The 20,745-nt window shown below is 49.4% G+C and overlaps 1 protein-coding gene across 7 annotated transcripts in view; it reads right to left on the reverse strand.

Moving 5' to 3' along the window:
- The window catches only part of LOC149361325 (uncharacterized), a 93,478-nt gene extending 73,193 nt beyond the window's left edge, over positions 1-20,285 (reverse strand). For 4 of the 7 annotated variants that reach the window (XR_016288946.1, XR_016288945.1, XR_016288947.1 and 1 more), the window contains exons 1-4: positions 18,776-20,284; positions 9,512-9,593; positions 8,866-8,940; positions 2,489-2,619 (exon numbers count right to left, since the gene is read on the reverse strand). Coding sequence is in view for 2 of the 7 variants with exons in the window: in XM_089572657.1 (XP_089428783.1) it covers positions 2,489-2,619; positions 8,866-8,940; positions 9,512-9,593; positions 18,776-20,143 (1,656 nt within the window). In the remaining 5 variants the exon portion in view is untranslated. Of the gene's footprint in view, positions 1-2,488; positions 2,620-8,865; positions 8,941-9,511; positions 13,732-18,775 lie in introns of those variants that run through there. The other 3 variants (XM_089572658.1, XR_016288948.1, XR_016288944.1) reach the window with 3 other exon arrangements.
- Positions 20,286-20,745: the final 460 nt, after the last annotated feature.

Genomic DNA, 20,745 nt, shown 5'->3' on the forward strand with positions numbered 1-20,745 from the left:
AAAAGGGATTGAGAAAGCACTTCTTGTGCATGCCACTAAGGGTTTCTGTGCAATGCAGTGCAGCCTGTTTCTTTTTTCTTTTTCATTGACGATCCTAGAGAGGTGTGATAGGTGATGGGGGGGGGGCGGCAGCAAAAAAGCATCTACTCTACTCTCGAATTTTCTAAAGGTAAATTTCACAGAACCTTAAGAAAATCGGAGAGAAAGCAGGAGTAGACAATGCCTTTTCTGACCCCCTAGCACCTATTGCAGTTGCGGAATCCTAAATAAAAAAAAAAGACGCTGCACCACGTAGCACAGAAAACCCTTAGCGCCATGCGCGGAGGGCATTTAATCAATCCTTTTGTCTTGCGGCAAGGTATACATTGGCATCAATGAAAGGATAAGGGAGCATAAGATTGATTTATCGGGTACATTTCTCGGGAATCTGCCAGTCGGAATGAGCAAAACCACAAAACTATCACACAGAGGCAGGTGACAACACAAGGCCGTACTGACAACTGAAAATTTATTGAACAGCAGTGCTTATATAGACAAGTCACATGTGTAATCTGCAAACAATCGTAAAGAGGCAAAAAAATTCAATGGCAACCATAGAGCTGAGCAAATATGACAATCACCTGCTCAAAAACGAAACAAAAACAACCGGGGAAAACACAGACAGAAACGCTAATTTTCCTGAAAAATGAACACCGTAGGCGTGCTGACACACTTATCTGGCTCTGACATCAAGATGGCAACAGCCTCGACAATTTCTCTTTCCAACTGCTCCTTTCTTCATCCAATAATCTGTGTGCAGTTCAGTTTGGGATAGCAGTCTACAATGAGACAGTGAGTGGGACGGCAAATGCCTTCGGGTCTACTCAAGAAACACGCATACTCTTGCAAACAAATGTGTAAACATCTACCACTTTCGACGATATAAAACTGGCCACAGCTGAGGGGAATCTCGTACAACATGCCCGTTGGCGGTACTTTTTGAATGCCTCATGCCATGTGCAACGGGGGTGGTGTACACGATTCCTCTCAGCGGTGGTCGATTTTATACCGGCCAAATTGGTAGATGGTGAAACACTCCCTTGCAAGAGTATTAGCATTCCTTGGGTAGGCCCGGACAACCTTGCCTGCCTCTCCACTGTCCCAGTTGTAAAGACTGTTAACCTAAACTGAACTGCACATTATTATTGGATGAATAAAGGGCCAGTTGGAAAGAAATTCTCAAGGCTGTTGCCATCCTGAGGTCGAAGCCAGATAGGTGGGATAGCATGCCTTCTGTGTCCATTTTTCAGAAAGTATTAGAATTTGTTTCCCTCCCTAGGTTGTTTTTGCAATGATTGTTTGCAGATTACATGCGCAACTGATCCATATGAGCACTCATTTCTTCAATAAATGTTCAGTTGTCGTACCGCCTTGTGTTTTGCCTGCCTTTGTCCCATCCTGTTTTGCAGTTTTTCTAACGATTTCCAACCAACTGGCCTACAAGCACATCCTAAATCTGCAAGTCCATTGCCAAAACTGTGACCGAAAAAACCCATGCCACCCATGTTCGAAAAAGTGCCATTGTGTTAAAAAAGCACCAGAATAAGCCGACAAGACGAACTGGTGGGAGCCGCCGGGATTTTGAGGCTCGAGGATTAATGGGCAAGAACACCCTCAGAAAAAAAGATTGCCTTTCTTCAGGATGTTTGACCTAGCCCTGGTTTTAAAAACATCTTGCATGCCTTGACTTTTCTGCCAACTCCTCTATTTTCGAATTTTTGTTTGCTTTTATCTTTAATCCTAATTGAATTTCATATTGATATTTTATCTCTCTCGTTTTTTCAGTAGCTCATCTTCCTCCTGTAGCCATGTTAATTGTTGGCTTCACCTTTGTTGCTAATGTGCATTTATTCCCCTTTTATTCGTTCAGTTTTTTAGCTCACTTCACCTTTGTAGACCAATTCTTGTTTGCTTGCCCAATCACCATTTTCTTTTCACCGCATGTTTTTTCTTGCCATTTTACTTTTATTTCACTGCCCTTGATCTGTGTTTGCGTGTAGTGTTTTAGTTCCATGTTATCAGACCAGTACTTGAAAATTTTGGTCAAACCGTTCCACTGTTTCACGTGCTGGTGGTCTTAAAAATGACTTGCTTAAAACTATTCCTTTAACCTTATTATGGTTTCATCCTTCCCTGCTCTAAGTCTTGGTTTCTGTTTCTAGTTTGTGTTGTTTTCCCACTATTGGCCATATCACTTATTGTTGCCACGAGTGCATAAAATTGCCACCTGTTGGCGCCTGTGTTTTGGTTATATATGCAGTGTTTCGGTGATTCTGGAATAAATCTGTAGTCAGCACCTGTGCCCTCATATTTTTTCTTTCTGACCCCAGTCTGTGTTTCTAAGCTCTGTCAACCACAAAGGATCAGACCAACTAGACCGACAGCTTGTCCTATTCAAGCTCAATGCGTACTTTTCAAAGAAATGCTATGGCGAAAACACTGTACTTACAGTAAAGCCTGCTTGACTGAACGAATACCACTGGCAATTCGCAAATTCCCAGCCTGCTCCTGGTTGCTGGCTCAAGCCGCACACAACTTTGTGGCTTGCACGACTTCCACGCAAATCTTGGTCCCTTGAAACTGAAACATAGAGGGATGAGTGAGAGATATCAGATTTGATATGCTTGTATTGCTGCAATGACTAAGAAAAAACGATATTTTCCATAAGAACAATTATTATTTCACACTAGCTTCGCAGAGTAAACCTCGTTTATCACGACCTCATTAACACTGACATACTGCACAGTCCCAGCCTGACTGCATCTAGTTTTATGGTGTCATATGCTTGTTAGCTATGAGCCCTTGGCCTTGCACCGCTTAATACAGACAACCACGGAACGGGCAATCAGCTCCGAGCTTTTGAGTCATAGATACTCACAAGCTCAGTGGTCCCAGGGGTTCTAGAAATATTGGCAGGGCGACACAGTAACAAGCATTCCGCACCACTTGCTCTCGCTTCATTGCAAAAAACCTCTCACAGCAGACCTGTCCTCCATTTTGCAGTGTGAAAATAATCAAATTCAAAGCATGCACACAAAATGTGGACCTCTCTTCGAAGAGAGCTTCAGAAATACGGGTATAATTATTGTAATTAAACCTACCTGCAGTTTTCAATTTATCCTAAAATTTTATGCAACTCGACGAGCAATAAGCATTAAAAAGGAATTAAAATAGCCAGCACTGTTTAAACAATATAGCTACGAAGAAATACGAGACGTATCCACTACTCTCCAGTGGTTCTTTAGCTTCATGCATTATCAATCTTCTACACTTTCTTACAGGCACATTTGCACGCGAAACTTGGGTTTAACCCAATCTTGATGAATCTTTCTGGAATGCAACAATCAGGAGAAACCAGTTTTACTCAAAAACAAAGGGCCCTATACAATGCATCACAAGGCCAGCTAGGCACACTCAAGACTACAGCCCCTTCCACAAGTCTCCAATTTGCCTGTCCTCTACAAGTTGCAGGATCCCTGTCCACTGCTTGTCGAATTTAGCTATCCCGCCTTGCTAGTTCTCCCACTGCCCTTCTCAAACTCTTGGAATTCTGTTGCTCTAGCAGATCATCAGCTATTGTATTATTTTTTGTTTTAGCACTACACACTCCATGCCAACAATGCTGGATAATGTACTTTAAATAGGTTTGTAGAGCGTGCAAGTGGCTTGCAGCTTGACGAATAGGTGAGAAAAAAACGCGGAGCCTGACAAATAGGTTTGAAAAAAACGTGGGTTATTTGGAAGAAATGGGCTTGGGCAGGAGATGTAATGCAAAGGCAAGATAACCAGTGGTCCTTAAGAGTGATAGAGTGGATTCCAAGAGAAGGCAAACGTAGCAGGGGGCAGCAGAAAGTTAGGCGGGCGGATGAGATTAAGAAGTTTGTGGGGACACGGTGGCCACAACTGGCGAAGGACAGGGTTAATTGGAGAGACATGGGAGAGGCCTCTGCCCTGCATTGGGTGTTAGACTGATGATGATGACAACCTGGTGAATTTGCCTCGCAACAACCGCTGCAGCCTGATATTTTGTAGAGCAGCACAATGGCCTTCATTTTTTGAGTGGCGAAGTATTCAGCATTTTGTTTCAACCATGAGTGTAAAGGGAAGACATTTTATGTTGCACAAAATGAAGGAATTACATGCATACTGGGCTTTGGAAGAATGCCCTGTGGACATTACAAAACACTGCTATCCTTGCTTTATCTCTGCCAGGTAACAAAATTCATTATTCTCCAAATACTTTGGACAAAGACAAGCTGCCGTGCACTCATTCGAGCACAGAGGACTTTCCCTCAAACCAATCTTCAGTAAATAATATCGGGATTAGGCAAAAGTAACTGTAGTGTATTTCAGTGAGTCAGTGCCTTTTACAGAAAGTTTTGGAAACAGAAAAGTTTATGAGCTTTGTGAGCACATGATTGCCCAATCTATTTACATAGTCAAATGGGAAATTTGCCTTCCTATTCAATTTATGCACATTCAAACGATATTTACCGCTGTAGGCCACATCAGTTCTGTACCAGGTAGCACATGCCAAAAAAAAAGCCTTGATAGCGTAATAAGTAATGTGTGGTTGACTATAGAACTTAAAATCTAGGCCATATCTCTTGGATCTAATCTTGACATATTTCTGCATAATACTATACTGCAGATACAAAAAGCAAAGCAATAGAGAGAGACAGAGAAACTTTGCTAATGAAATGAACAAAATATTTACTTAAAATCACTGACCTGTTACTCAGCATGAGGGAGGAAATAAGAGGGAAAGACGAAGGAAAACAGGTGCAGAAAATTGTTAACGTTTAGAAAATAATAAATTTAAACAATTTTTGGAAATGATGTATCCATTACTTTACTTGGTCTTAAAGGGTTTAATGCCACAAAGCGGCGCAGGCTATACAGGGCGCTATTGTAGAGGACTGGAAAATTCTTTAGGTGTGCTGACATCACACGGTACCTGGGCCTCTAGCATTTCGTCTCCATTGAAATGAGACTAGTACAGCTGGAATCAAAACTGGCTGGAATCGAACCTGCCTCTTCCGGGTCAGCAGCCAAGCACAATAACCACTCAGCCACCATGACGGCTCCCATTTGGGGTGACATGCATCAATGTGGTGACTGACGGGGCTGACAAAGTTCACTTCAGAGAGGGTGTGCATTGATGAGGTTATGTAGTTCAATTCTCCCTATGCCACATAATTAGACAGGTAAAAATTTATTATGAGCATATGCTGCCTATGGCAGGCCAAGAGATGTAAGACACAAAGCATATGTCCATAAAATGAAAGCAAGAAGAGCACAATTTCCTGCTGTGAGTAACCGCTCCACTATCCAAAAGGATAGCCAGCTTCTTTAAAAAATGTATGTCCTGCCTATGTCCATTTATGATTCCCGCTCAGATTTTAATTCGCATTTATTTCCAACCAACTCAGTTCTCTCCCAATCTCTTATCATTAACCCTATGATTTTCCTGAGTGGTTCACCGCACTGTTCTCAATTTTAAGCCCTTTATAAAGTACCCCACTTTTCCCGACAGCTTAGCAAAGGCAAAGCAGTTTAAAATTTCTTTTTGAGCATACTACTAGGTGCTGCTCGTAACTTCTGAGTGCATGCCTAAGGCAATAAACCCCTTTCTTATTCTCCCAACCATTTCTTTCAAATGCTCTATATCTGTGCATGACCTGGCCGAGGTGTATTCTGTTTCGACTTCCAGTACCTTACTGCATTTCATAAAATGGCCTCTTTCCTGATTATTAAGTATTGATTTAGCTCTCATTTTCACACTGAGTATTGATGTCCTCAATCATTTGCAAGAATTCATCACTTATACTACAACTCACCATTAATACTATAATAACATGAAATCAAATATAACTGAGCGGTTCTCCATGAGTCTTCGCATTTCCTGAACCAACCTGCTGCTATGCAGAGAGGGTCACCTCGTCTAGCATCATCACATCTTGTTCAGGGTATGTGGGTTGTGCAAAGAAAACAACCGTTGATTTCAGGTCACTGCAGTAAAAACTACAAAGTAGCTGGTGCAATGAAATGTTAGTTCTAAGAAGGTCTGCTCGTTTTTTTTTTATGCGGGCCCAAGTGAACACAGGCTAAACTGCGTGCTGTTTGATGTCAGTGCAGGACAAAGATCCCCAGGTGGCCAAAATTATTCTGCAGCCCTCTGCTACGGCACCTCTTTTCTTCTTTAACTCCCTCCTTTATCCCTTCCCTTGCTTGCATCATGGTTCAGGTGCCTATCAAGATGCGAGACAGTTACTCTGTCACTTCCTTGGCTCAAAAACCAATTTAAAATTTTTCAAGGATAGTTTCAAGAACGTAGAGGTACAAACTGTACAGTATAACCACATGCCACAGCAATAAACCAGCAATACATCTGCGCTGACAGGAGCTTGCCAAGTACGCTGCAAGGATGCTATGCCACGCAAGATTTGGTGTCATCATACAATGTTACTTTACTGACTGACATTTCAGTGTACAAGCAAGAAATACCATTAAAGTATTATTGTACAGCACAACGTTTTTAAAAGATAAACGAACATTTTGGCCCTTTTAGAGGACACACATGCATAAAAGGCAACAGGTGTGGAATAGTGTCACAAAATTCGGCGCATTTTAGGAACAAACAAAGAAAACCGCCGCGCGCACGGCGTCTCGCCGGCGCGAGCCCGACGGGGGTGAGGGAAAGCCCCGCCGAGCGCGTGCCTCTCTCTCCACCGCCGCGGCGTGCGCCGAGGAGATGAGTCATCCCCGCCGATTATTCTCGAACATGCGAGTCGGTTCTACGGCTGACGGGGGGAAAGGGCGTAGCCTTCCGTGCACTAAGACACGTCCCCCTCGCCCGTCGGCGTCGGCGCCGCTCAAGAACACGCTCGAAACTTCGAGATGCGACCCCCGACCTCCGACCAATGGGGACGCGCGGCCGGTGAGAAGAGGAAAGGGAGACAGCACTGCCAATGCTGCGTGTATGTGCGCGCCGACTCGGGCGCGAACAACAAACAGACGGGAGAGCGAGCCTATAAAGAAGGACGTTGACCGCTATCAGTCAGTCCGAACCGCCGTTTAAGCTTCGTCGAAGCGCGCCCGTTCGACTCCCGGGAAAACACCACTCGGCCAGCATCGGACCAACGAGGCAACGGTCGCCAGTCTGCGGGACGGCATCGTCGTGGAACTCTGGTCGTCGGACTGCCGCAGTGCCCGGTGAACAAATTGTGTTTTGTTTGTTTACCTCTCTCTCTTGTGTTAGTGCACTTTAGGTGCAATATTTTCTCTGTATTGTATTCTCTCTCGAGTTTAACTTGCACGCGTTGCATTGTTTTATTAATCACTTTGTATGTGTTTGTACTAGTGATTGTGAAATCCTCTGTATCGTCTCTTTGCTGTATAAACTTTGTTTTGTTTGTGAACCTTTGGCTCCGACCCATTCTCTGGCTTGCGACCAGCGAAAGCTGGGCACCGAACGCCCAAAAACCTCTTGTCACTTGGTGGCTGGTCTCCGCTGAGTTTGCCACGCTGAGTCGAGGGCATCTCCTTAGAGTCCGAGACCACCACCCCCACACGCTCTAAGGGTGTCTGGGAGCTTCCCACTTAAAAGTGCGCGAAGTCTGGGTGACAATATATTCTGGCGTCCGCGACAGGACGTTTGGTGTTGCAAGCACAGAGAACGGAGAAAGAGTCGGAAGGAGTTTACGAATCGTAAACGAGTGTTAGCAGCAGAGCGATATTGTGAGGTGCCGCGCCGAAGCGGTTAGTGATGTTCACCGTGTAGAGGTATTCTTTGCCTTGAATGTAGAGTTCGGTCTCCAAATATGAGCTTTAAGGAGCTAAAGGAGCTAGTAGAGGCCGGTCTCCAGATGGGGATGACCGGAGCCGAACTGCGAGAATGGGTGGACCAGGAAAGAGACAGAGCTCGAAAAGAGAGAGAAAGAGAAAGAGAATGGCAAAGGAGAGAGGAAGAGAAAGAGAGAGAATGGCAGAAGAGACAAGAAGCGGCGGAGAAGCTCTCTTTGCAACGAGAGAGAGAATGGCAGAAACAACAAGAAGAAAGACAGCGCGCTAGAGAAGCCGCTGAGAAAGAGAGGCAAAAGAAACGAGAAGAAGAACAGAGAGAACGTAAAAAGAGAGAGGAAGAGGCCGAAAGGGCTTTTGAAAGAGAGATGGCAATTATTCAGCAGAAGCTTGCCGAAATTCGGCGTTCGAGGAACGTCAGAGATCCAGTGGAGCTTAACCCCGGAGAGGCCGGGTGGAAGACTAACGAGTCTAATTTGTTGACAACCACGGAAGAGGTTGTAACTAGCTCCACTAGTGAGAGTGTGGTTGTGGAACAGCCTGTTCCTGCAACTGAAACCACAGAGGGTGAAGAACAAACCGGATTACCGCTTCCTCTAGAAATTGATTGTGTAGCTACTACCGAGGTAGTAGGCATTGAGGTAAAGGCCGACCTGACGCTGCAGTCAGAGGGGACCCTAGAGCTTGCCACGCTGAGTCGAGGGCATCTCCTTCGAGTCCGAGACCGCTACCCCCACACGCTCTAAGGGTGTCTGGGAGCTTCCCACTAAAAGTGCGCGAAGCCTGGGTGACAAATAGTCACTGCACCTGAAGCAGGCTCAACTTTATAATAACAGCGCAGTGTCAAGAGCTACATGAGCGGCTATATTTCGTACAAATTTGCAGTTCATGTAATAAGCTGAGGTACTGCTGTAAAGTGCATGTAGAGTTCTGCATTCATTTTTAAACACAGCAGTGAGCCTATGTTGAAAATATTTTTCAAAACAGGCAGGTAAGGTATGCGTAACTGAAAAATATAATTACCATGAATGGCTTGGAGGGATGGCACAGCTGAAGGCAGGAAGCACGCATGGCCCAGCAGATGCTGGCAGCTGGCAACTGCAGATAAATACGTCCCGACCAACAGCTGTCAGTGCCAGTGACAATGTCATGAATGACAACAAAACAAACTGTCGACTGCTTCAGAAACTAAAATGAGGTATTAATATAGGAACACAAAAAGCAATGAGGTGGCCCATGACAAAATAAATAAGGAGATTGTACGTGAAACACCCATACACATTCTTTGAGTACATTTACATGACTGTCATAACCACATTGAAAGATGAGCTGGCTGGAATACCGCTTTATTTTTATGCATGATGAAAAGAGCCCAACTATTCGAATATAGCATGCGCAGGCTTTAGTTAATTACTATTAGGGTTCCTTGCACCAGCGTCTAATGTATTCTTAAATTGAACATAGCACCCAGTCGACCAGTTTACCTTGCATAAATGAGAAGAGAGAATGCAAAAGACATGCATTCAATACCAAGGAGCCCGATATCTCACGTCACAACTGAGCATGATACGAAAATTAATAGTGCATTTAACAAATTGCACACAAATAAAAACAGCAAAACATTTGTCGAGTGGTAATGCAAGTAGGGGCAAGAGCAAAAAAAAAATACCGAAGAACACTGGTGAGTGAGGTGCAGGGAGGTCTGTGGGTAGGGTTCCGTGCCTGGGAACAGTTCCGAGAGCGGAGAACTGCTGCCGGCAGTCAACCAAGAATAAATAAGAGAAAGTGAAAATGAATAACAAACCATCACCAATTGCGAACGACCTGAGAGCGGGCCGCATAAGCGAGGCATACAGCAAAAAGCTTGAAATCCCAAATAAGTGTGCAGTTGCATCCCCAACAGTTCAGTGCCCTGAAGGAGAGGAAGCATGGAGTGTGAGTGAGTGAACAACTTTATTAAGCTCTAGATTTGCTTTTCTTCTGCGGCTGTGAGATGGCTTTGTCCATCTGCTTGTACAAAGGTCGGCTGCCCTTAGTCCAGGGCTCCGCTGGATGCTGCTGCCAGTTTTGCTCGCCGAATCAGACCTTCTTGGTCGACCCGACGATCGCTGGAGAGCACTCCCTCCCATTGCTCCGCACTCGGGTTTGTTATCACTGGTACCACGCTTATCCTCTGGCATGCCCACGTTATGTGGTACAGCGTGGGGGGTTCTTGGCACCAAGGGCATTTGTCATTGTATTGTGTTGGATATATTTTGTTGAGTACGTGTAGGTTCGGGTAGGAGCCCGTCTGTAGCTGTCTCCACGCGACAGAGTCCTCTCTGCTAAGGGAGTTGTCCGGTGGTGGATACCGCTTTCTGCAGCCCTTGTAATAATTTAGAATCGCCGAATAATCTTGGGGTACAGGTTCGTTCCCCTCGAGGTCGCCTACGTTGGATGCTCGGTAATAAGTGTACCCTCGAGCTATCCTGTCCGCCTCTTGGTTCCCTGTTACTCCCGTATGTCCCGGCGTCCATACTATCGTATGCCTGATTGGTTCTTCGTTTGTTTGTAGTTGTGTTATGTGGCCCCCAGAGCGGAGTATGCGGAGCGCTCTGTGCCCTATTCTGCCGCGTAGGTAGTTGCGGCATGCTGTTTGTGAGTCTGTAAGGATTTTTAGAGACCGTTTAGACCGATAGCCCTCCGCTGCCGCTAGAGCGACGGCCGCTTCCTCAGCCTCGACTATCGTACAGTCTTGTAGTGATGCGCTGGTGATCTCGCGTAGGGTTGAGTCAATCACCGTTGTTACCGCATTGCTGTTGTGCTGCCCCGCTGTTCTGGTGTATGTGGCTGCGTCCACGTATACCGTCGTTTCTTGGGGTGCTAATGTCTTTTGTAGGTATTCAGCCCTTGCCTCTCTGCGTGCTTTGTGTAGGTTGGGATCCATGTTCCGGGGTATTGGCGTTACTTTTAGTGTGTTGCGATATTCGTCCGGAATTGTTTCTGTCCTCTGTATTTCTTGAATTTGATCGGCGCGGCCCAGTTTCTTTAGGAGCTCCCTGCCAGATGGGGTCTGTTGTAGTCTGCGCAGTTGGGAGACTAGTTGTGCCTCTCTCAATTCATCGAAAGTGTTGTGTAGTCCTAGGGCTAGGAGCTTTTCGGTTGAAGTGCTGTGAGGAAGGTGGAGTGCGGTTTTGTAGGCTTTGCGTAGAATCACGTCCGCCTGTTGTACCTCACTCTTGATGGGATTATAGTAGGGGAGGCTGTATGTCACTCGGCTGACTACCAGGCTTCTGACCAACTTAAGTGTGTCCTCCTCTCGCATGCCATGACGTCTGTGTGAGATGCGCGTGATCATGCGGGCCACTTGTAGAGTGGATGCTTTGAGTAGGGCGAGAGTGTGAGTGCAGCGTTGGTTTGACTGTATCCACATCCCCAAGATTCTGATGAGTGTTTTTTCCGGTATCGACTTCCCGTCGAGGTAGACGTTCAACTTTAAGTCGTCGCTAGTGGGGACTGTGCGATTTTGTTTTCCTCTCCAAACTCTTAGGAGCTCTGATTTCTCGGTGGAGCATGCTAGCCCTCTTTCTCTGACGTAGTTCTCTACGCAGGTGGCTGCCTTTTGTAATTTCTCTTCTTTCTCTCCGAGCGAGCCTGTGTTGACCCAGATGGTGATGTCGTCGGCATACATGGCATGGTGTATGCCGTCGATTGCTTTTAACTGTTTTGCCAAGCCAATCATGGCTATGTTGAAGAGCGTAGGGGAGATGACCGATCCTTGAGGTGTTCCTTTATTTGGAGTAAGAAATTTGTCTGATCTGAGCTCCCCCAGGCCAATCGTTGCCGTTCTATTTGAGAGGAAGGCTTTGACGTAGCCGTAGATTCTCCTTCCGCAGTTCAGGTCGCTCATGCCCGTAAGGATAGCCTCGTGACTGACATTGTCAAAAGCCCCCTTGATGTCCAATGCCAGTATTATGTTTTCTCCGCTCTTGGGGACGTTCCGAAGTACTTCTTCTTTGATTTGAAGTAGTACATCTTGGGTCGATAGTTTTGCTCTGAAACCGAACATGCTGTGGGGATACAGTTCGTTGTCCTCCATGTACTGTTGTAATCTCAGCGTCACCACTCGTTCGTACAGTTTTCCTAGGCACGATGTGAGCGAGATCGGTCTGAGGTTCTCAATTTGTAGTTTCTTGCCTGGTTTAGGAATCATGACAACCTCCGCATGTTTCCACTCCTCGGGGACGGTCTCCGCTTCCCAGTGTTTGTTGAGAAAGTCCGTTAATTCTGCGACTAGCTCATCACTGAGGTTGCGGATGAGTGCGTTATTGATCTTATCTGCACCCGCGGCCGTATTTCTGGTTGTGTTTCGAATCGCTGCGTAGACCTCTTCTCGCGTGATGGGTCTGTCCAAGGTGTCGTTTTCACTTCCTCGATAGCGCTCTGCGTAAGCTGCTGGGTGTGTGTCCCCGAAGCACTTAACGCGTACTTTTTCCAGGAGTGCTGAATCTGGTCCCTTGAACTGGTGGATTAACCGGTAGATGGCTTTGTTGTTTTCTGCCTTGGTTTTTGTTGGATCTATGAGAGCCTTGAGTATATGCCACGTCCTCGATGTGCTCAAAGTTCCGTTGAGGGAGTCACTGAATTGTTGCCAGTTTTGCCTTGCCAATTGCGCCGCGTACTCTTCTGCTTTCGCTGTGACTTCTGCGATCTTAAGTTTTAGTTTTCTGTTGTACTTTTGTTTCTTCCACCTCTTGGTGAGCCCGCGTCTAGCTTCCCATAGCTTGAGCAGCCTGGCGTCCACCTCGGGTGTCTGCGTCGTTCGCGCGATTTCTTTAGTGTACTTGCGCTGTTTTTCTTTCAGCATGTTTCCCCACTCTTCTATCGATTGGATCCCTTTCGCGGCGAGATTCCCGTCGCATGCCTCTCGAAAAGCGCTCCAATCCGTAATTTTTGCCGATCCCAGCTGGCGCTTTAGCCTGTCTGAGGTTACTTGTGTTTTAAGTATATAGTGGTCACTGCCCAGATTTTCTAACAGGTTCTCCCACACTGCCTGTTCCGCTCCCCGTATGAATGTGAGGTCGGGGCAGGTGTCGGTACTGACGCTGTTTCCGATTCTGGTTGGAGTGTCTGAGTCTGTGAGGAGGGTGCAGTCAGTGTTTTCTGCTGCCGCTGCTAGTGCTTTGCCTTTTGGGTTAGCTGTTTGGTATCCCCAGCTTTTGTCCATGGCATTGAAGTCTCCTAGTATGATTAGCGTGTTGTTTTTTTGCTAGGTTGCGTGCGCCATGGAAAAGTTCATGGAATTTTGCTTTCCTCTGTTTTGGAGGACTGTATGCGTTCACAAGGAAGATGCTGCCCCTCTTTCTTTTCTTCTTTGGTATAATTTCTACTATCACGTGTTCTACGTCGGTGTCGGCAATCCTGTCATGGTTTATGGCGATGAGCGCCTTACTGACTAGGGTTGCCGTTCTTCCTTTCTCTTGAGTCTCGTAGCACGTATATCCTGCGAGTGTTGGCGTAGTGCCCGTCTCTTGAAGCGCTATGATGTCGGGCGGTGCTTGTTGTGTATGAATGTGTTGTTGGAGGAGGCCCTGCTTCTTGCGGTAGCCTCTGCAGTTCCATTGCCATATGTCTAGGGTTTCTTTGTTGCCTAAGGTTTTGTTGGCCATATTTAAGCTTCAGTGTTGTTTGTGGCCGAGTTGGCGAGGGCTGCTAGCGCGGGCCGGTGGTAGGCCTTTTCTCTAATGTTATCGGCGAATTTCTGTTTGCGGATGCTGCTCCGGAGTTCTGTGACTTGTAGTTGCACTTGTTGCATCATCTGCTGCATCATCTGCTGCATCATCTGCTGCATCATTTGCTGGATTTCTGCCTTAAATTGACTGAGATCCTCGTTGCCTGTTTGCGACTGGGCTTGGGTTTTGTTGTGTCCCCGTATTGCTTTTGTGTGTGTGTGCCCCCTCCTAACGACCACTCGCATTCCCCTCCTAACGACAGTTCGCATCCTCCTCCTAACGACCACTCAATCCTCCTCCTAACGACCGCTTGCCCTTCGTCGCACGCTGTCACCAGATGCCCCCCCACGGTGCGCTCCCGCACCCTCCTCCTGTTCTGGGAAGCCACTCCCTCCCGTGGACGCTTCTCCGCTCCCTCCTTTCTTCGGGCGGCCAGTTCGGCTCCTGCCTCGGTCGACGCTGGTCGCACCCTCATCGGCTTTAAATAAACGAAGTCTAAAAGTACCGTGTGCGTCTTTCGCTGCATTCAACACAGCGACCGGACACGACAGTGGCGACGAGGATGGGATTCGACCCGCGCTACGCAACGCTATTGACAAGCCATGGCTACGCGAGGGTTTCCCAATCAGATCCCAGAATTCAACGGCTCATCGTGGTCATCGTGGGTTGGACGCCTTCAGTTCTACTTTGAAGCTAACAACATCACAGACCCAGCCTTGAAGAGGGCCAACCTGCTGACGCTGTGCGGGGAGCAGACCTACGATACTGTCTGCGCCCTTATTCAGCCAAGCACACCAGCGGCAGTGTCTTACGACGACATCGTAAAAGCGCTGCAAAAGCACTACGACCCAAGGCCATCCGAGGTCTACAGCCGGGCTCGCTTCCAACGACGAGATCAACTGGAAGGAGAAACTGTGAGCGCCTACGTAGCCGCGCTCAAGAAGCTCGCTGCCGACTGCAATTTTGGAACGCTGTCGACAACAGCTACCGGGCAGGAGGGAGACGCAGCTTCTTCTGCTAACACCACCATGCTTCCCTTGGACGTGATGTTACGCGACAGATTTGTGTGCGGACTGAGTGACGAGTCACTGCAGCAGCGCCTGTTCGCTGAGAAGGACCTCACATTCAGCAAAGCTTACGACATCGCCGTTCGAGCGGAGAGCGCCGGTCACCAGCAGAGAGGGATTCGCCGGAACACCGAGCCGGTACACCAGACAAGCAACCAGGTGCGCAAGCCTTCTGTTGTTGTAAAATCGGTCAAAAAGGCACAACGCTGCTGGCGGTGTGACGACCAACACAACCCCCAGGGATGTCGATTCCAGTCAGCCACGTGTAATTTTTGCCACAAGCGAGGGCATATCGAAAGAGCATGCATTACGAAACGGAGACTTGCCAAGATAAAGACACCTTCCCAGCCTAATCACAGCGTCAACGCCTCAGAGAATACGCCGCTATCTGATCTCCATGGAACAACATCAGCAACACCATCTGTGTTGTACGACCTGAACACCATGAATCTCGGCACGCGACCGAAGATTTTTACAGAAGTAAGCGTACATCACCAGCTGATTAAGTTCGAGGTGGACTCCGGCGCAGCCTGTACTCTGATCAGTGAGGACACGTTCCGAACTTCATGGCCATCTGACGCACCCGCCCTGCAACAAGACGACACGCACCTGCGAACGTGGTCAGGACAGAATCTGCCACTATTGGGCTCTGCCAACGTGCAGGTTAACTACAACGGCCAGACCCATACGCTACCTCTGCTTGTTGTGAAGGGCACAGGATCAAGCCTTCTAGGGAGAAATTGGTTTTCTCCACTAGGCGTGATGATATGCGGCATACACCAGACGCCGAGCCAGAACATGGTTGAGCAACTGCAAGAGAAATACGAAAGAGTATTCTCGGAAGAGATTCCAGGAAACGAAGGGCCCCCGGTCACACTGGAGTTGTTGGACAACGCGCAACCCAAATTTCTGAAGGCCAGGCCGGTGCCGTTTGCTCTCCGAGATTCAGTTGAAAAAGAGTTGGACAAACTGGAGCAGCAAGGTGTCATCGAGCCGACGCAGCATTCAGAATGGGCCACACCACTTGTCGTAGTTCGCAAGAAGAACGGAACCATACGCCTCTGCGGAGACTACCGGAGCACCGTCAATCTTGCGACTAAAGCGTCCTCTTACCCGCTACCGACACCTGAAGAAGTATTCAGTGTACTACGTGGCGCAAGAGTCTTCAGCACATTGGACCTCACCCAGGCGTATCAGCAGCTGAAGGTGAGCGAGTCAACTGCTGAATTATTGGCAATTAACACACTGAAAGGCTTGTACAAAGTCAAGCGACTGCCTTTTGGCGTAGCTGCAGCCCCGGCCATATTTCAAAAATTCATGGAGACAGTGCTTCAGGGCATCCCAGGAGTTTGTGTCTACCTTGACGATGTCATCATCAGTGGCACTTCCACTGAAGAGCATGCAGTGCGCCTAGAGCTCGTTCTCGAAAGGCTAGCAAACGCTAATTTGTGCATAAGCAAATCGAAGTGCTGTTTTGCGGTGCCAGAGGTGCAATTTCTGGGACACCGAATTGATGCGGAAGGCATTCACCCTACCGAGGACAAGGTGCGAGCGATCACAGAAGCACGAGCTCCAACAAACAAGCAGGAGCTACAGGCTTTTCTCGGACTCTTGACGTTCTACGACCGGTTCTTGGAACAAAGAGCTACCGTGGCCAACGACTTATACCAACTCCTTCGGAAAGATGTGACATGGACATGGTCGCCACGCCATCAGCAGTCATTCGATGCCCTGAAAGACCTGATTCGAAGATGTACAGTCCTCCGCCACTACGACGAAAGGAAGCCTCTGCTTTTGGCTTGCGACGCATCACCGTACGGAGTCGGCGCGGTTCTATCGCAAACTGACGAGCAAGGAAGGGAAGCTCCCATCGCCTTCGCCTCACGTACGTTGTCGCAAGCAGAACGCAACTACGCGCAACTTGACAAAGAAGGGCTAGCCATCGTCTACGCGGCGACACATTTTCACCAGTACATTGCCGGCCGGAAGGTGACCTTTATAACCGATCACCGACCGCTATTGGGCATTCTGGGACCACAAAGGCCTATGCCACCAACTTTGTCTCCGCGAATGACACGTTGGTGCATCAAACTCTCAGCGTACGACTACGCTCTGGTCTACCGCAATGGGAGTAAACATCAAAACGCCGATGCGCTAAGCCGTCTGCCACTAGACGCAACTGTTGACGAACCATTTCCACCAGGAGACGTTCTGATGTTCGAAGCACTGCCAGAACCTCCGCTTACAGCAGGCACAGTTGCAGCATCTACGCAGAAGTGCGCAGCTCTCCGGCTAGTTTACACAGCTGTTCAACAAGGCAACGTGCATAAACTCAAAGGGGACAACTTCGACGCTTACCGCAGGCGAGCTACAGAGTTGAGCACCCATCGCGGCTGCATCATATTTGGGTCCCGAGTTGTGATGCCGAGAGAGCTACGCGCACAAGCTATGTCTCTCATCCACGCCGGACATCGGGGCATCGTTGCAATGAAAAAGTGTGCCAGAAGCTACATGTGGTGGCCTGGCATTGACAACGACATCGAAACAGTGGTGCGAGAATGCAAGCCTTGCCAGAGCAGCCGGAGCGCCCCGCCGAAAGCTCCTGTCCCAGAATGGGAAAAGCCAGACACACCATGGCACACACTGCACATTGATTTTGCAGGACCAATTGAGGGCTGCACTTTCCTTGTGGTCGTAGATGCCTACACAAAGTGGCTTGAGATAAGGCAAATGGGACAGACGACTTCGGCAGCAGTCATTGACAACCTCCGATCACTATTTGCAACGTTCGGCCTGCCGCGCAAGGTAGTGTCGGACAACGGAACACCGTTTGTGTCTGCGGAGATCCTCAAGTTTTATCGCGACAACGGGATCTCATCAGTTACATCGGCCCCCTACCACCCAGCGACAAACGGACAAGCCGAGCGCTACGTAGCCGAGCTAATACGCGCCCTTGAAAGAGATCAGACAGGCTCGCTGCAGCGCCGCCTTGCGCGCTTTCTCTTCAAGCAGCACACGACGGTTCAGAGCACAACAGGCGAGACCCCCTCGAAAATGATGTTCGAGCGTGAAATGCGAACCCAGCTCACAGCCATCCTCCCCGAGCCAAAGGCAGAGACGTTCCGGGAAGAAAAAGCAATTCCGCGCTGCGGCACGCTTAATGAGGGGCAGCGCGTCCTCGCCCGACAGTTTCTGAAAAAGCCACGCTGGGAGGAAGCTACAATTGTCAGACGCATAGGCCTGCGCTCTTGGCTCGTCAACATACATGGCACAGTAGCACGCCGACATCTCAACCAGCTGCTTAGATTTACGACGCCGTCTGAGAGCTGTCCGCCAGCGGAGAGAACACGTGCACCATTTTCCCACATAGCCTGGCACCTCTTCCCGGAAGAAGAGACTTCGCCCAGGACAGACCCAGGAGACACAGCGAACAACAGCCAGCCTACAAGTGTTTCGCCCCCGAGCGCACAAAGCCAGCGCGCCTCCACGCGTGAGCGCCGACCCCCTGCACGATACCAGGCAACTTTCTAAGGGGGAAGGAAGTGTTGTGTCCCCGTATTGCTTTTGTGTGTGTGTGCCCCCTCCTAACGACCACTCGCATTCCCCTCCTAACGACAGTTCGCATCCTCCTCCTAACGACCACTCAATCCTCCTCCTAACGACCGCTTGCCCTTCGTCGCACGCTGTCACCAGATGCCCCCCCACGGTGCGCTCCCGCACCCTCCTCCTGTTCTGGGAAGCCACTCCCTCCCGTGGACGCTTCTCCGCTCCCTCCTTTCTTCGGGCGGCCAGTTCGGCTCCTGCCTCGGTCGACGCTGGTCGCACCCTCATCGGCTTTAAATAAACGAAGTCTAAAAGTACCGTGTGCGTCTTTCGCTGCATTCAACACAGCGACCGGACACGACAGGTTTGTAATGTTTGTGGCTGCGGAGGGCTGTTCGACTTAAGGTCTCGTACTGCGTTCGTGAGCTCTGCTATTTGGCGCTCTAGCTCTGTCTGCCTAGCGCGTGATAGTTCTAATTCGCGTCTCAGCGCTGTTTTCTCCGCGTCCTCCTGTCTAGGTTGGTCGCGGTTGCTGTTTGTGTTTGTGTTCTGTTTGTTAGTTATCCCTCCCGAGTGCGGAGCAAACCAGGGGTTATCGGCTCCCCAGCTCACCTTGACGCCGCCGCTCTTTCGGGCTTGCTTCTGCTTGTTCTGCTGCTGCTGCTGCTGCTGCTGGCTCCCTCCCTTGATGGCCGGGGGTGGCAGGGGCGGAAAGGACCGTGACAGGCTCCGTGAACTGCTCCGTGACGTCCGGGATCTCGAGCGGCTCTGGGAGGACTCCCCCTCCGAGCTGAACCACCTCGGTTTCTCGCCACGGTCGTTCCGGCTGCGACGTCTGCTCTCGCGTCCGCCGCCGTTGTTGCCGCTGTTGGCCTTGCCTCGCGGCTCCCTGGCTTTCTTTAATCGGTCTTGACACTCCCTCGATCCGGTAGCGTGGTTGCCCCCGCAGATCAGGCATCTCGGGGTACACTGGTGGTCTTTTGGCGGGTTTTGCATCCCGCACTGTTTGCAAGCCTTGGCGTCCGGTGTGGGGCACACGTCGGAGCGGTGACCTTGTTGGCAGCAAACGTAGCAGATTTGTCTTGTAGGCCGATACGGGTAGCACTTGTACTCGGCTCCGCAGTAGATGACATGTTTCGGTGTTATGGGTCCGTCAAAAGTGATGACAGCTGTCTTGGTCTTGCCTAGTCTTCGAGCACTGTGGATGGTAACACCCTGTGTGCGCGTCCACAAATCGGCTTTCAGTTCCTCCGGTGTCGCTCCGGGGTCAACTCCGTGTATCACGCCACGCCGGGTGTCTTCCGGTGCGGCCACGTAAGCGTTCACGTCGTATGAGCGTCCTTCGATCTTGAGGCTAGTGATGCGTCTCGCGAGCTGGGCGGCCTCTTCGTTGGGCGTGCTCACGATTATAATATTCGATCCTGTACGGAGCCTGGTGATCAGGTCTCGTCCTTCGAACTTGTTGCTGCATGCCGCGGCTACGGCCCGGGCCACTTGGAATTGCTGGAGCGACTTGACTACAAGTCCCTTCGGTCGCAAAATAATCTTAAAATCGTCCCTGGGGAGCGGGGGCAGCCTTCGCCTGAGCTGCCGTTGCGTTCCTTTCCCGTCTTTTTTCAGCGCGCCGGCAGCTGGAACGCCAGCTGTGCTCGTAGACGCCGGGGATACTCCTCCGAGGTCACCTTGTGCGGCCGGGGAAATTGGGGCGTTTGCCGCGGCGTTCCGTCCGTTTTTTCTCTGTCGCTTCTTTTGGCGTTTGGTCAGGGCCAATTCCCAATTTGCCTCGTCTTCTTTTTGGGTGTCTTGCTGCTCCTGCATGGCGGATTCCTCGATTCCCCCGCCTGCCGAATTCTCGGAGTCGGAGATGTCGAGGAACGCGTCGTCCATCTCTTGTGCTTCTAGCAAATTCGGGGCTATTCTGCTCGTTGAGGGCTCAAAATTTTGGTATTCTGCGGTGCGGGAGGCGGTTCCAGGCTGCATCGCGGTTGCTCAGCGGGCCTGGCTGCCCGCGAACGCCCGTAGTCGTGCTAAGCCTAAGTAGGCTCAGCGGCGAGCGTTTCCCACCAAAAAGATCGCCCGAGCCACGCGGGGCTTCAAAGTCCGGTAATATTGCCAAAAATGGTCCTACCGTCTTGAAACCGGTGTCCGGGTGATCCAGCTTGTGAGTTCTTTCAGATCCAACAAAACGTTGGTGGCCCAGTGGGTCGAGATAGTCCGTGGGGATTGAAATCTGCGGAGCCCATGCGACGCACATCCGCACTCCTCCGCTACCACAGGTCTCAGGAAGCATGGACGCCTACAGTTCAGGGAAGACACAAGAACGACCTAACTGACATAATATTGCCAAATTCTGTTCCAATGGGGAAGCACAGATAAAAAGTTTACAAATGACTAGTACATATGCGCCAGCCTTCCACATGCGATCACTGTCTTCAAAAAAATTTGCATGACGAATATTAAGAAGTAAGCACTGATCCGATGAGCACAAACACCGAGCAAAACCATCCGTCGTCTGTTCGCAGTTCGCCTAGCGCGAGTGCTTCATCGCGCAGCACTGCCGCTCATAATAATCTTCTAAATAG

The sequence above is a fragment of the Amblyomma mixtum genome, chromosome 2 (assembly GCF_055824585.1).
Source record: "Amblyomma mixtum isolate Tamu chromosome 2, ASM5582458v1, whole genome shotgun sequence".
Lineage (NCBI taxonomy): Eukaryota > Metazoa > Arthropoda > Arachnida > Ixodida > Ixodidae > Amblyomma > Amblyomma mixtum.